The 15,204-nt window shown below is 57.8% G+C and overlaps 1 protein-coding gene across 1 annotated transcript; it reads left to right on the forward strand.

Annotated features, from left to right (window-relative positions):
- The first annotated feature begins 1,767 nt into the window (after window positions 1-1,767).
- TAMALIN (trafficking regulator and scaffold protein tamalin) lies at window positions 1,768-10,055 on the forward strand. Its single transcript, XM_021666052.2, has 8 exons — window positions 1,768-2,087; window positions 4,047-4,096; window positions 5,704-5,758; window positions 5,864-5,966; window positions 7,895-7,988; window positions 8,087-8,153; window positions 8,352-8,418; window positions 8,865-10,055. The coding sequence occupies exons 1-8, from the start codon at window positions 1,842-1,844 to the stop codon at window positions 9,368-9,370; spliced, it is 1,188 nt and encodes a 395-aa protein (XP_021521727.2). The 5' UTR covers window positions 1,768-1,841; the 3' UTR covers window positions 9,371-10,055.
- The last annotated feature ends 5,149 nt before the right edge of the window (window positions 10,056-15,204 follow it).

The following is a 15,204-nucleotide window of genomic DNA, read 5'->3' on the forward strand; positions in this document are numbered from 1 at the left end:
ACCTCTTAGCTCCTGGCAGTCCTCAATCCACCCCGGCCCCCCACCCAACAAGCATCCTGCCATCTGGACTTGTGCAATCACTAAGGGGTGGAAAAGCACCCTCTTCCACCCACACCTCTGGTAGGGGATGGAGCCCAGAGGACTGGGGGTGGGGAGGAGAACACAGAGTCAAGGAGACTAGAGAAGGAAGAAAGGAGACTAAGCCAGGTGCGAGAATGGAGACAGGCAGGAGACAGAAAGCCTTTCCTGCCTTCACAGGTGGACGTGGCCATTGCCCCTCTGTGCTCCTTATGCCACGTGTCTAACACAGCACATGTGCAAGGTACCACTCCCTACCAGGTCAAGAGCCTCTGTAACCCCAGTGCCCAGCCAGTACCTGGCACAGTGCAGGGGTCGAACGTTGGACAGCATCACAGAGTGGTTAGACTACAGGCTCTAGAACCAGGCTGTCTGGCTTTGAATTTCAGCTCTGCCGCTGAGTGACTTAGGGCAAGTTACCTTCTCTAGGCCTCAGTTTCTCCATCTGTAAGGGAGGATAATGGTGCTTACTTCATAGGGCTGTTAGAAGACCATGTGAGTTAATGCATGTATGTAAAAGGACACACAAAACAGTGTGCATAGCACATGGTAAGTGCTCAATAAATGTTAACTGTGAAGGCATAACAGATTTGGGAGACCTGGGGGAGGAGGGGACAGACAGGGGCACCGCATTGCCGCCTCTGCTTCTTGGCCGATGGGTGCTGGGACATGGAGTCCCCAGCTTGTGCTGCTGACGCCCTGTGGTGGCTAGCCGCTCTTTAGACACCAGACGCTGCCTTCCACTTCCTCCTCTCACTTCTTATTCGGGCACCACTGACGACAGAGACTTCGGCTGGGCCATTCCCGCCTCTCCAACCGCTTGGCAGCCATGGTAACAGCCTGGGGGATGGTCCCTAAGATGGGGTCAGAGAACGGCTGAGTATGGCCATCCCCCTAGACTCAGCCTGGGCTCATCCCAGTCTCCTGAATCAAGTCCATAGTAAGCATCTGTCTGCTGGGAAGCGGGATCAGGGCCTGGTATCAGGAGCTGAGGAAAGTGTATACAGCAGGGACCACTCCAGCCCCGCGGAGGGGACAGTCCAGAATTAAGCCTACTGCTTTCAGAGTTTCCACCGCTTGCCTTTCTCCTAGACCTGGGTACGGGGGTGAGAGGGGGCAGCCTCTTTCAGCTCTTCTGGGGCAGCTGTGTCAAGGGAAAATTCTGGGCCCTCTCACTCCATGGGGGCTTCTGCGCAGTCAGTTCAGGGAGTTTCCTCTCTCCTCCGTCGGGTCTCCACCCCTACTCCTGCGCAGCCCCGCGGCCTCTCCCTGCCCTAGACTCTCCTGCAGCCCCCTGGATCTCCCTGACTCTTCCCACCTCCCCAAGCTTCTTACTGTGACCTCTAATCCTGCCCCCCTCCATGAATCGCCAAAGCTATTCGATCCCAAAATTTCAAATCTTGCGCAATGTCCCTTCACAGACCCCTCCAGGTATCACGTAGCCCCGAGCCCCGCCCCGGGGCCTCGTCCGCCCCCTCGCATCCGCGGCTCGGTTTCCCCCACCTAGCGCCCAGTCCCGCGGGTTCCCGGGCCGTCGAGCGCCGTGGGCGGGGCTCCAGGGCTGCGGCGCCCCGGGGGGTGGGCCCTGAGCGCTGGGGGCGAGGCCACCCGAGGCCGCTCCCCGTCCGCCCCCAACCCCGCCCCGCTCTCGGAACCTATATAGGGAGGCGACCCGCCGCCCGCCCGGCTGGCATCCCCGAGCCGCCGCCTGCCCCGCCGAGCGGAGCCAGTCCCGTCTCCGAGGGGCGCCCGGCGCCGGAGCCATGACCCTCCGCCGACTCAGGAAGCTGCAGCAGAAGGAGGAGGCGGCGGCCGCCCCGGACCCCGCCGCCCGGGCTCCCGACTCAGAAGTCGCGCCCGCCGCTCCGGCCCCGACCCCGGGACCCCCTGCCGCAGCCGCCACCCCTGGGCCCCCAGCGGATGAGCTGTACGCGGCGCTGGAGGACTGCCACCCTGCCGAGCTGTACCGCGCGCTCGCTGTGTCCGGGGGCACCCTGCCCCGCCGAAAGGTGCGTCCCCCGCCCGCCCTCGGGACCTGCTCAGCCCACTCCGTCCCCCCGCAGGGCCTGCTGACCCCGCAGTGCCCCCTGCTCGGCGTCCGCGGAGTCCTCTACCTTCTTCCCCGGCCCGCTGGCCCCCTCGACTCCCCGCGGCCCCCGTTGCTCCCAAGGCCGTGGCCCTCGCCTGCACACCGCGCCCAGGCTCCGTGGCTCTCAACTCCGCGCCCCAAGCGCGCCGCTCCATAGCGCCCCCTCTCTCCCTCCTAGACTCCTCCCAGCATTCCCCTTATACTCGCTTCATCTGGCTTTCTGTCCCCCATGCCCCGCCTCCTGGTGGCCAGGTGTCCTGGGTCCCCAGGACCCCCTCGCCTGAGCTCCTCCTTCAATCTGGGGCAGCGACAACCCTTGACAAGTTGAAGGTCCCAGAGAGGGGCCTGGGTGGGAGAAGGGCCGGTGGCTGCGCCGCGTGCGTTATGCTGAGGAAGTGCGTGGGGCGCCGCTGACTCCGGAGAGCACACCCTTCCGAGGGGACTCCCCGATTCCTGGGCTCGGGACCTGCCGCCTGGCCCCACGTCTGACGTGTGAGGTGCGAGGGCCACGGCTCCCTGGACTTCTGCCGGAACCGGACGCAGTGGGAGGGGTCGCAGGGCACCCGCGGGGCAGGAAGGATGCGGGCCGCGCCCACCTCTGAGTCTCCCCTACGCCAGCCTCTTCCTCTGGCCCCAGGGGACCTGAGGCTCCGAACGGACACAAGACCAGGTTAAGGAGAGGGGCCTGGTGGCCTTTCCTCACCCAGTCGCCCTCCTTCGCCCCTGGCCCCCAGCTAGCCCCCACACAATGAACAGCTTGTTGAAAATTTGCATTTTATGAAAATCATGTTGAAAGACAAAGGGGTCTCTCTGTGCTGCCCAGTCCTTCCTCCCTGGCCATTTGGGAATTGTCCCCACCCCTGAGGCCAATCTGGTTCTGGCCCTTCTCTTCCTTGCCTTGGGCAGCTTCGGGGGAGGGTTAGCAAAGGCACAGACCAGAAAGGCCCTGGGCTGCACAGGCACCAAGGAAAAGGGCTGCTCTGGGACTGGACTTCCTCCAAGGACCAAAAAGTTAGGGAGGGCGAGAGACTGGCTTATCAAGGACCCTGAAGAGACAGGAAAGTTTCTCTCTCTTCCTTCTCCTCCAAAAGGACTCCCAACTCCCTCCTTAAGTATAGTGAGACTTACTGACAAATTTGATATCTAAGATGTTTTGTCCCAGAAAGCACAAAATATATGGCAATGGAGAGAGACCCAGGTGTATCTGGCACAGCTGGTCACCTGCAGCTGGGATCCACTGCTGGTCCCTTAAACAGCCTGTACCTGAGGAGACCTGGCACCTCTGTTCCCACATTCTGGCTGGGATTGCCAGCCCTTCAGGCCAGGGTCCCTGACCCCAGCCCTCCCAAGCCACGGTCTGTAGCTGAGAATTAGATGGAGAGACCCAATTGGCAGAAGGTCCTCAGAGCACCTTGATAGGTGAGCTCAGGCGACTCCTGTCCTCTGAATCCCACTGGAGGAGAGCCCCTGCCCCAGCTTTGGGAGTCTGGATGGCCTGAACCTCTACAGATACAGGCCCTAGGGGTGGAGACCATTCTAGAATGATGATCTCCCCACCCGCTGCCAGCGTAGAAACCAGCAAGGGCTTAGAGGTTCATGGATCTGAAACTCGGGAGGATGGTTGTGTCCCTGCAGTCCCAGGTGTGAAGGTAAGGCCTGTAGAGAAAGCTGAGGAGTGGTACCAGTAGTGGCACTTGGCAGATAGTTCCACCAGCACCCATGAAGGTTTGGATGTGGAGTTGGGAAGGGGGAGACAGGAATTGGGTCACTGTGTCCAGAGCTGGAGCCCAGGTGTGGGATCTCCCAGGATAGAGGTCTCAGCATCTGCTCAAGGACAGCCCCGCCTCACCTGCTCCTTCCTGACCATCTTCCCGCCCAGGGCTCAGGATTCCGCTGGAAGACTCTCAGCCAGAGTCCTGAACAGCAGCGGTGAGTCACCAGCACCCAGTCCCTGCCATGGTCCAAAGTGGTGAGGTGCTGGGTTGGAGGGTGCCAGGATAGCATCTCAGCCTAGTCATTCTCCTATCCTTTAATCATGGCTCCCCCGCTGGGAGTGAGGGGCAGGTGGGGGTGTGGGCTGTGTGAAGCGGGTGGCAGAGAAAGGAGGTGGGGACTTTTGAGTCATTAGGTGCTCTTCAACCCACCCCCAGTCCCTGCCAGTTACCCCTCCCTGGGGAGAGCTGGATGAACTGGGTGTGGGAGGTGGGAGGGGGTGTAGGCAAAGTCTGTGGGGAATGTCCTAACCGAGGTATCTTGGGCTCCTCGATCCCTCCCAGCCTCAGCAAACCCCATGGGCCCAGACCGTAGCTAGGCTGTGTCCAGCTGCTTGGGGCTGGCTACCCCTGCCTTCAGAATGTCTGTCCTCTTCTGGTCCCAGCCTGTGGCAGCCCTCTCTGGAGGAATCTGAGTGTGGGCCGAAGTAGGTGCTGACTCCAGGCTGTGGGACCCCACAGTTTCCCTTCTCTACTCATGTCCCATCCCCAATTTGGGCTTTACTTTCAGCAAACTGTGGCCTGCTGGCCAGATTGGCCTGTTTGGCCCTTGAGCTGGTAATTTTTAAAGAGTTGTAAAAATAAAAACAAAGAACTATATATGACAGAGGTCATAAGGGGCCTACAAAGAAAGCCTAAAAATATTTACCATCTGGCCCTTCACAGAAAAAGTTTGCTGACCCTTCCCTAGAACATTGGGGTAGCTACCCTGCTCCCTGCCCCAGTAGTACAGAGAGTGGAAAGGGCTGCTGCTCAGAGCGAGAGGGGCTCGGGTTGGAGTGGGGAGGTGCTGCTTAGCATTTGGGGAGTAACTGGGTCAAGCTGGGAGTGGAGGAGCCTGGTCTCCAGGGCCTTTCCAAGGCTGAGCTACTTGAAGGGGACTTTGGAGGCTGCTTTAACTCTGCCTCTGGCTGGGTGGGAAGGAAGGGGGTGGGAGTGGGCAGAGGAAACTCTGGGCTCACCCAGCAGGCGAGGATCTGGAGCAGCTCCAGACCATTGTGTCCAGCAGGCAGGCCTTCAGTGCGGGAAGGGGCGGCCTTGAGGCTCCCCTCCCCCAGCCCCCACATCTGGTGGGCTGGCCCCAGCGCAGCTGGGAGGAGCAGCTGTGGTCTTGCTGAGCCTCGTGACTGGCTTCTGGGGGTGGGGCCTGTCCTCTCTCCCCAGAGCTGTGGAGCAGAGGAGGCTCCAGGCTGTGACTGAATCTGGGGACTGTGACTTACCTCAGCTCAGTAAGTGGTACTGTGGGGCTCACTGGAAAGCTAGGATGTGGCTGAAAAACTCAGTGGGCCCATCCCTCAGGGGACTGGCCCTTCTCTGTGCTTCCCTCCCACCACTAGAGGCTGGATTGGTTCTCTGTGGCTCCACGAGGCTGATTTCAGCTGGGTATGGGAAAGACATTCCTATACTCTGTGATGAGACTGAGCTGTCACTGGAGTGAGTCCTGCTGGAATATTCTAGACCAGCTGCCAGTATCCAGGGAGACCCAGGCTCTGGGACTGCTCCACCTTTTAATCCTGATAGACTTGACCCCTGTGTCTCTTGCAGGAAAGTGCTGACGTTGGAGAAGGAGGATAACCAGACCTTTGGCTTTGAGATCCAGGTGGAAGAAACTGCACATGGGGGCGGAGTGGGGGGTAGACGGCCAGCCTGAGGGATGAATGGACTTGCCCCAACCCTGGGCTGAGGGTCCCCTTGTCCATTACAGACTTATGGCCTTCACCACCGGGAGGAGCAGCGCGTGGAAATGGTGACCTTTGTCTGCCGAGTTCATGAGTCTAGCCCTGCCCAGCTGGCTGGGCTCACACCAGGTGGGGCCTGGGCCCAGGACAAGGGTCTGGGAAGGGGATAGGACCTTACTCCCAAGCAGAGGGGGTGAGAAATCTCTCCTGAAATCTATTCCTTTTCCTCCTCCTTCTTTGACAAGCCAGAAAGAAGAATGGATAGCATCTGGGCTTTGGATCTAGGCAAATTTGCCATGTACTGTGTGGTCTTACATAGTCCCATCTACAAAATGGGGGTAATAATGCATCCAAACATCACAGTGCAGCACGGGGATTCCCTGGGAACAGAGCCAGGGCCTAATTAGTGGTGGGTGCTGCTGCTGCTGCTGCTGCTGCTCTGATTCCTCCCAGCAACCTGGCAGTCAGCACGGGCAGGAGCCGGGGAGGAAGCAACAATCCATTAGCTCTGCTTGATATTGGAGAGCAGGCCAGTCCTGCCCCCAGATAGGCCCAGTACCAAGGAACCGATGTTACTCCCTTTAAAAAAATTAAAAACATTTTTTTTAAGAGACAGGGCCTCACTCTGTCACCAAGGCTGGAGTGCAGTGGCATGATCATAACTCAAGATAACCTTGAACTCCTGTGCTCAAGCGACCCTCCTCCTGCCTCTGCCTCCAAAGCAGTATGTTACTTCCTCTAACAAGAAAATTATGCCTCAGTAGGAGACCCTGGATTGAGCAGATCTAGAGTCCCCAGGTTCCAGGAAGGGCAGCCTGAAACTACATGAATCAATCCCTGCTCCACCATCTTTGCCCCTAAGCCCCTACCTCCCTCCCACTTACCAACAGCCCTTGCTAGCTCTCTTAGTCCATTTTCTGTTACCGTAACAGAATACCTGAGATTGGGTGATTATAAACAAAAGAGGTTTATTTAGCTCATAGTTCTGGAGGCTGGGAAGTTCAAGACTGGGAGGCCGCATTGGATGAGGGCCTCATGCTGCGTTCTGACACGATGGATGACATCTCATGGCAGGAACGCCTGCAAGAGTAGTGGGTAGGTACATGTGAAAGAGACAAAACACGGGTGATCTTGCTTTATAGCCACCCACTCTCCAGGTAACTAAACCAGTCCTGCCAGAGCAAGAACTCACTCCCCAAAACAGCATGAATCCCTTTATGAGGGCAGGTCCTTTATGGCCCAAATGCCTCTTGAAGGAAGGTCCTACCATCTCTCAACACTGTTACATTGGGGATGAAGCCTCAACCTGAGTTTTGGGGACAAACCATATTTAAACCATAGCAGTAGCCAAGCAGTATACCACAACTTCACAAGGCAGTTTCACATCCACCCTCCCTCCTTGTCATCCCTGAAGCAGCCGCAGCAGGGATCCATACCCTTTTTACAGACGGGAAAGGGGCCCTCAGAGGCGGGGCACCTGTGCCTGAGGTCGGGAGGCTCTGCAGTGTGCGGGGTAGCAGAAGCTCAGGGCCAGGCGTTCCCTGTGCTTCCCTCTCACCACCAGAGGCTGGATTGATTCTCTGTGGCTCCATGAGGCTCTGCCATGCCTGGGGCCAGGGTCAGTTCCTAGCGAGGTGCTGCCCACCTGCCCCTCCCTGAATTTTGACTAGGTCTCATGGCCAGCGTGGACTGGACAGAAATAACCAACTCTGAGGACAGCCCTGGGGCCTGGGTGGGCTTAGCTTTGGGACAGAGCTTCTTGAGAGTGGAGTGAGGGTGCTGGGTGTGTGAGGTCCCTGTCCTTTGGCTGGGGTGCTGGGTCTGGACAGCCTGGTGGTCACTACAGGCCCAGAAGAATGGCTGTGGTTCTCTGTGTGTTTGGATCAGGTATGAGAGATGTCAGAGGAGGGCCACCTAGAACCATAAGAAGTTGGAGGAGGAGTTCAGGAGTATTTCTTGAAGTTACTACGTGCCCTCTCCCCTTTCTGGCTAAGGTAGGAGGCTGGAATTCTAGCATACCCCCTGGAGCAAATCTAACCCCTATGTCCGCCTGGCAGGGGACACCATTGCCAGCGTCAATGGCCTGAACGTGGAAGGCATCCGGCATCGAGAGATTGTGGACATCATTAAAGCATCAGGCAATGTTCTCAGGTATATGTGGGAACTGCAGTGACTGAGGACTCCCGAGCTCAGCCTCTTGGTATTTCCTCAGCCTGTGGCTCACTCGACCTTTGCTTCCCCAATCTCAGATTGGAAACTCTGTACGGAACGTCAATTCGGAAGGCGGAACTGGAGGCTCGTCTGCAGTACCTGAAGGTAGGGGAACGAGCGCAGATAACGTCTAACCTCCACCCTCCTCTTCCCAAGCGCCTGCCCTATGGGGGTGGTCATTTATATCCGAATCTCCTTTAACTGAAGGTTTCTTCTGTCTGCTTCCTGATCCCTTATCTATACCTAATGTCCTGCTGGTTCCCTGCTAGTTCGTGACAGTGGGGTGGCGGTTGTCTCTTGCAGCAAACCCTGTATGAGAAGTGGGGAGAGTACAGGTCCCTAATGGTGCAGGAGCAGCGGCTGGTGCACGGTGAGTAGGTCTGCGCTTCCTCCTCGGACCTGGTGGGCTCTAGTAAAGAAGGGTTTACTAGCAAACCTCTTAAAGTAAAGCAAGGTTTGTTGAGCTACTACTTTGGATACTGCCGTACCCACGTTTCTGGTTTCACACTAGCCCTCTGCAGGTAAGTAACAGATAGTGCACTCTTCACTTCACAGAGGGGAACACCAGGGCTCAAAGAGTCTGTGTCAATTCTTTCCGAGGGTCTTGTGTGCTAAGCGACGCCCATAAGGATCTGAGTGATCATTCCTGATTTGCGGGTGAGGGAAGTAGAGGCTCAGGTCTGTGCCTGGCCAGGGCCATACAGAGAGTCAGCAGGACGGAGTGGGGATGCCTCGCCTAGGCCATCCGAGCCTTTGCGGAGGACATCACCGCCCAGGCCTGACCCGCCCCCCACCGCCTCCCCCGTCTCCGCGCAGGCCTGGTGGTGAAGGACCCCAGCATCTACGACACGCTGGAGTCGGTGCGCTCCTGCCTGTATGGCGCGGGCCTGCTCCCGGGCTCGCTGCCCTTCGGGCCTCTGCTCGCCGTGCCCGGGCGTCCCCGCGGAGGCGCCCGGCGGACCAGGGGCGACGCCGACGACGCCGTCTACCACACGTGCTTCTTCGGGGACTCCGAGCCGCCGGCGCTGCCGCCTCCGCCGCCCCCGGCCCGCACCCTGGGCCCGGGCCCCGCGGATACCCCTGCTGTGGGGCCGGGCCCCGGGGTGCGGGCCGCGCTGAGCCGCAGCGCCAGTGTGCGGTGCGCGGGCCCCTGCGGGGGCGGAGGCGGGGGCGCGCCGGGCGCGCTCTGGACTGAGGCCCGCGAGCAGGCCCTGTGCGGCCCCGGCCTACGCAAAACCAAGTACCGCAGCTTCCGCCGGCGGCTGCTCAAGTTCATCCCCGGACTCAACCGCTCCCTGGAGGAGGAGGAGAGCCAGCTGTAGGGGCGGGGGCGGGCAGGGAGGTATTTATTTATTTATTCGCGACAACCAGCGCTGAAATAGGGGGAGGCCGGGCCAAGAGGACCCCAGGAGCCCAGAGCAGCGGGAGAGGGTCCTTGCGAGCCCCGCCCCTCCTGGTCTGTTCCTGGCTGGTGTCTGATGAGGGAGTGGGGGGCCCAGGCCCTTCTCTTTCGCTAAGTCACAGTGAGAGCTGGGGCACGGGGAGACCCAGGCAATTGGGGGCCAAAGATGGGGGTGCTCGCCTACAGTCTCATCTGTAGTGCCTTGTGGGGTATCCGGGAACACCCTCCCAGCGGGGGGTGGGAACCCTGTCCCACGAAGCCCTCTCCTCAGCTTTACTTGCTCCCCCGCCCTTAGCCTTGGGGAGAAATGGCCCATGGTGGGCTGACCCCCCACCCTCCACACACACAGTTCCCTGACCCAGTGGGCCCCCAGGGGCATCAGGTGCTGGGCCTCCTGCCTCCTGGCCTCGACCCCTAAGGGCTTGGCCCCTCCCAGGGGCTTGTAACTAAGTCGGGTCCTGCCGGGCAGGGGGTCTGTGTTCTGTGCCCCTTGGGGGACAGGAACCGGCAAGTTCAGGTGGGGTGGGGACAGCACAGACCGTTCCACCATTCTGCATATTGTTGCTTCTGAACCACAAACTGTATAAAATGGATGGTTTTTTGCATCTGTGTCGGTGTGGTGACTGCCTGAGGGGGAGGATTGGGCTGGGGCAAGCTCTGACTCCACCATCCCAACCACCCACCCCCAACGCAAACGCACATGTTATTTTCTTGCAGCCTGAAGCCAGGGAAATAGTCTGGGAGATTTAAATTTACATGTACAGGCCTGAGCTGGAGGCCCCACACTTCAGAACTTGAGCCTCCCTCCCCAAATACCCACAGCAGGTGGTGGCCAAGGCTTGCCTCAAGTACTTAACCATCTCTATAGAAATACGTGTGCTTGGCATGCCTTTCTTCCCAGCCTCTGAGGTCTCCCTTGAGGGGCACAAGCCAGATCTGCAGGGACCTGAGCCATTATCCACCTGGCCTGTGACGGGCCCCATCACAGATTACTCTGTTGTTCTAGAACTCTTCCACGGTTTCCAATACTCCCAGGATGAGTTTTTTGTTGTTGTTTTTTGAGATGGGAGTCTCCCTCTATCACCCAGGCTGGAGTGCAGTGGCTCAATCTCGGCTCATTGCAACCTCTGTCTCCCGGGTTCAAGCAATTCTCTGCCTCAGCCTCCCAAGTAGCTGGGACTACCAGGTGCATACCACCACACCCAGCTAATTTTTGTATTTTTAGTAGAGACAGGGTTTCACCATGTTGGCCAAGATGGTCTCGATCTCTTGACCTCATGCTCCACCCGCCTAGGCCTCCCAAAGTGCTGGCATTACAGGTGTGAGCCACTGCACCTAATTGTTGTATTTTTAGTAGAGATGGGGTTTCACCATGTTGGCCAAACTGGTCTCAAACTCCTGACCTCACATGATCGGCCACCTTGGCCTCCCAAAGTGTTGAGATCACATGCTTGACTCACCACGTCTGCCTCCCAGGATGAGATTCTGACCCTTACGGCCTCTGCTTCTCACTCCCTGCTTTGACTGTGCTGCTGGCTGTACCTGGTACGCTTCAGTCCTCAGCCCTGCCTTCCAAAGACCTTCCCACCCAGTGGAAAATACAGTCATAGCCTCCTCTGTGACAGCCCTGTTGTATTCTCATCGCAATCTGAGACCGTCTTGACTTTTATGGGTTTATCTTTGCCTGCGCTCCCCACCTGGGAGGATGCACGCTTCTTGCAGCAGGGCTCAGGAGCCTTTTCTATCTTCACTGCTTTATTCTTGCCTGATCCTAGCACATGGTAGACCCTCAAGGCAGTGTGTGCCAGAATAGTGTGTGCTCATGCATCTCCAAGTGATGGTCACGACCTTCTTTGAAGTGACCTGTCTGGTGTCATACAGCAAGCTAGTGGCAGAGCTGGGCCTGGGACTTGAGGTCCCTGCTCCAGTGCTCCTCCTGGGCAGTAACCAGCATGCCGGGGGTCGCTTTGAGAGAGGTCTGAGCAGACCCTCCCTGCCTGTCCTGCACCATGGTTCTTGCTTTCTGAGAGGGTCCCCTTTCTGTTTCTTCTTTTGCTCCTTGAGCATCCTTTCTGCACACAGCAGTCAGGGTGATCTTTTCAAAAAGGAAACTGGATCAATCACAAGCCTCCTCTGCTTAAACCCGTTATGCCTTTCCCTGGAATAAAAGAATAAGGACCAAACTCTTTACCATGGCCTATCCATAACACGTCCCTCCTGGGAGACAAATAACATAGCATCCCTTTCTCCAGGCTGACAGCAGCCACACAGGCCCAACAGTTTGGTAACTGGAAGCCTTTTGTGCAGTGCCCAACCTCTGCAACTGTGTCTCTCAATGCCCTCCATGAATCCCTCCAGAATCTGGTCCCTGCCTCTCCCTCTGATCTCAAATTGTTTCTCCTTCCATGTCACTTGTTACATCTAAGCCACACTATCCTTTCTGCTCCTATTCCTCAAATATGCCAAGCTCCCTCCTGCCTCTGGCTTTCGCCCATGCTTTCTTCTCTGCCTGGAACACTCTTCTTTGCAAGACTGATTTGTCCACCTTGTGCCTCAGCTAAAACATCGGCTCCTCAAAGAGGTTTGCCTGATCAGATCTGAAGTAGTTCCCTGACCCCATTATTCTTTATCTTGAGTCTGCTGGGTTTTTTTGTTTTGTTTTGTTTTTTTGAGATGGAGTTTCACTCTTGTCATCCAGGCTGGAGTGCAATGGCACAATCTTGGCTCACTGCCACCTCCACCTCCCGGATTTAAGGGATTCCCCTGCCTCAGTCTCCCAAGTAGCTGGAATTATAGGCACCCACCACCACACCTGCCTAAGTTTTGTATTTTTAGTAGAGATAGGGTTTTGCCATGTTGGCCAGGCTGGTCTTGAACTCCTGACCTCAGGTGATCCACTCACCTCGGCCTCCCAAAGTGCTGGGATTACAGGCGTGAGCCGCTGCGCCGATCTATTTTATTTTTTACTTCATAGCACTTTCTCCCAATTGGGAATCGCACTGACTCCTTTTGTTTCTGTCTTGCCTTTGTGAGGGCAGGAACCCAGTCTTGTTTGAAGTTGCACCTCCAGGGCCTAACAGAGCCTGGCACACAGGAGGGGCTCCATTAACTGGCGCTGATGAGTGAATGCTTCCTTGGGGCCAACCCTATCTAGGGGTAACCACTACCTCCCCGCCTCTGAGCCCCAGGGAGTGGGTGAGACGGCCCCTCTTCTGCTCCATCTGTAGCTGGCATCTGTAGGCCCTTCTTTCAAAATCCCTTTGGGGCTGGGTGGCGGCCCCAGCCAGGGCACTTGCATCTGGCCACCCTGCCCTCCCCAGTCCCAGGAAGGGAGGACATTTGATTAAGAAAATGGAGCTTCCCCAAGCTCCCTGTTTGAACAGCTGCTCTGCGGCAATGACAAACATTGGCTCCCAGGGGCTCAGGTCTAGGGGAGGGGCCCCCCTCACACCTTTGTTCCCAGAGCCCAAGGCTGCCAGGAGACCAACTGCCTGAGCATAGCCTGGCACCTTACGGGGGGGTGGGAGGCTGCAGGGCCTCCCTGGATTTCTCCTCCCAGTAGATTCCAAGTCCCTTGGCCACCGGTCTGTCCCCACTCCCTGCCATGTAGCTAGTCCCAAGAGTGATGTTGGTGTCCCCTCACCCAGGCTGATGTGGGCTCCTGGCCAGCCGTGTGCTCCCAGGGGAGGGTGAGGGGTGCCCAGGGCGGGGCTGGATCCCACCTCTCAGCTGATGGGATGACGGCACCAGCACAGCAGCCTCCTGCCGTGTAGGTGGGTGACAGGGAGTGACTAATGTGCGAGCTGCGATGCTAAAAATTAACCCAGGGATCGTGTTTGGCGGAGGGGGTGGGGGTGGATGGGAAAAGGAGCAGGGACTTAGAATATTGTGTGGTCGGTATTCCCCCTGCCCCGCCGCCCCTCCTTCACCTCCCACCAGCCTTCTGCTCCTCTCAAAGCCTCAGGGAACTCTGTGGGAGCCCCTCTCCCACGCTAGGCCAGAAGGGGCCCCCAACAATTCCAGGGGAGGACAGATGCCTCCATGCCAGGTTTCATGCATGGTCAGGGGAGGGACATGGCCCTGCAGATAGGATTCTGGTCTGAGGTCCCCACAGAGCCCTGCATCTGTCCCCACGTCCCCAGCACAGTGGTTTGTGCCCCAGAATCCCCTGGTCTTGCTGCTCTGCCTGAGCCAAGGACAGTGGGAGCAGCAGAGGCAGCCAGTGCACCTAGCAAGGGCAGGTTCCTGTCAGCAGGCTGGGGGCGGGGGCATGGGGGTGTCAGCTGCACCACAAGAAAAGGATAGGTGGCTGGGTGTGGTGGTTCACACCTGTAATCCCAGCACTTTGGGAGGCCAAGGCAGGTGGATCACCTGAGGTCAAGGGTTCAAGACCAGCCTGGCCAACATGGCAAAACCCCATCTCTTCTAAAAATACAAAAATTAGCTGGGCGTGGTGGTGGGCACCTGTAGTCCCAATTACTTGAAAGGCTGAGGCAGGAGAATTGCTGGAACCCGGAAGGCAGAAGTCAGAGTGAGCCAAGATAGCACCACTGCCCCTCCAGCCTTGGCAACAGAGTGTGACTCCGTCTCAAAAAAAAAAAAAAAAAAAAAAAAAAGGATAGGTGACTTCCATGTCCCCATGTGCTGGGCTAACATTTCCACATCCATTACCTCGCTGAGGCCTCACAGTACATCTGAAAGCTGTATATCTCCCCATTTGGCAGATAAAGAGACTGAGAATTAGGTTAAGGCAGCAGAGCTGGCGCCTCGCAAGGCCAAGATGCTCTCATGCCTGTTTGTCTCTAGGGTGGTGAGAGGGAAGTCTTCCTGGAGGAAGGGGTGTGAGGACAGGGTGGGAGAGATGGTGAGGAATGAGCTGAGCCTCTCAGGCTATGGGCCTTACCTGTGGAAAAAGAGGTGTTGGCATGGTGGCTATATGAGAGGAAGGACCTGAAGGGGCAGGTCCGAGGTGTGCCAGGGGCAGTAGGAGGAGGGGCCAGCCCGGAGAGCTCGTGGTTCCATGCACACTGGTGCTGTGCTGGAGGGAGGAGGGAGAGCATTCTCATCTAAGGGGAGCATGGCGGGTGCTCTGGAGACTTGATGGGGTGCACAGAACAGGGGAGGCGGGCTTGGAGAAGAGCTTTGCTAACACACATGGGAAAACTTACTAGAAAGGGTGAACCTCCGAACATTCCCATTTCCCCTGGAAACCAAACCCAAGACCTTGAGCTGGATGGCAGCAGGAGAAGAGGAGGGACAGCGGGAGGCCCCTCCTGCTGCCCAGCCTGGGCTCATGTGTCTGGGGACGTGAGGGAGGCTGTGGGATTCCCCAGCTCAGGAGAGACGTCAGGCTGGCTGGCTGGGAGGCTGCCTGGTCCTGCAATGACGGATGTGATGGATGAAATGACCATACTGGGGAGTGATGGGCTCAGAGAAGTGAGACAGAAAGAAAGCTGGGGGCCGTGGAGGGGCCAGGGGGACCCAGGAGAGTTCCTTAATAGAGTAAAACAGCCAGAGTGCAGCAGTGTGCTGACCCCTGGTGGGGACCCCAGAACACTGCACCTCTCGGAGCCTGGACCATACCAGGTGGAGAGGGGCACAGAGCAGGGCTCTCCCATCAATCAGCCAGCCGCTGGGAGCAGCCTCCCTCCCTCCTTAGAGCCCGCCTCTTCAGCCTGTCCTCAGCCTGCTGCATGCTAGTACAAAGTGGAGCCTCCCCTGAACCCCATAACCATTTATCTGAAGCGCTCAGAC

This window comes from Aotus nancymaae, unplaced genomic scaffold (genome assembly GCF_030222135.1).
Source record: "Aotus nancymaae isolate 86718 unplaced genomic scaffold, 86718_ANA_hifiasm-v0.15.2.pri h1tg000016l, whole genome shotgun sequence".
NCBI classification, from domain to species: domain Eukaryota; kingdom Metazoa; phylum Chordata; class Mammalia; order Primates; family Aotidae; genus Aotus; species Aotus nancymaae.

Coding starts and splice junctions, on each gene's coding strand:
- TAMALIN (XM_021666052.2), top strand. CDS start 1,842: ATGACCCTCCGCCGACTCAGGAAGCTGCAGCAGAAGGAGGAGGCGGCG. Junction 2,088..4,046: donor GCACCCTGCCCCGCCGAAAG/GTGCGTCCCCCG, acceptor CTTCCCGCCCAG/GGCTCAGGATTCCGCTGGAA. Junction 8,419..8,864: donor GGAGCAGCGGCTGGTGCACG/GTGAGTAGGTCT, acceptor GTCTCCGCGCAG/GCCTGGTGGTGAAGGACCCC.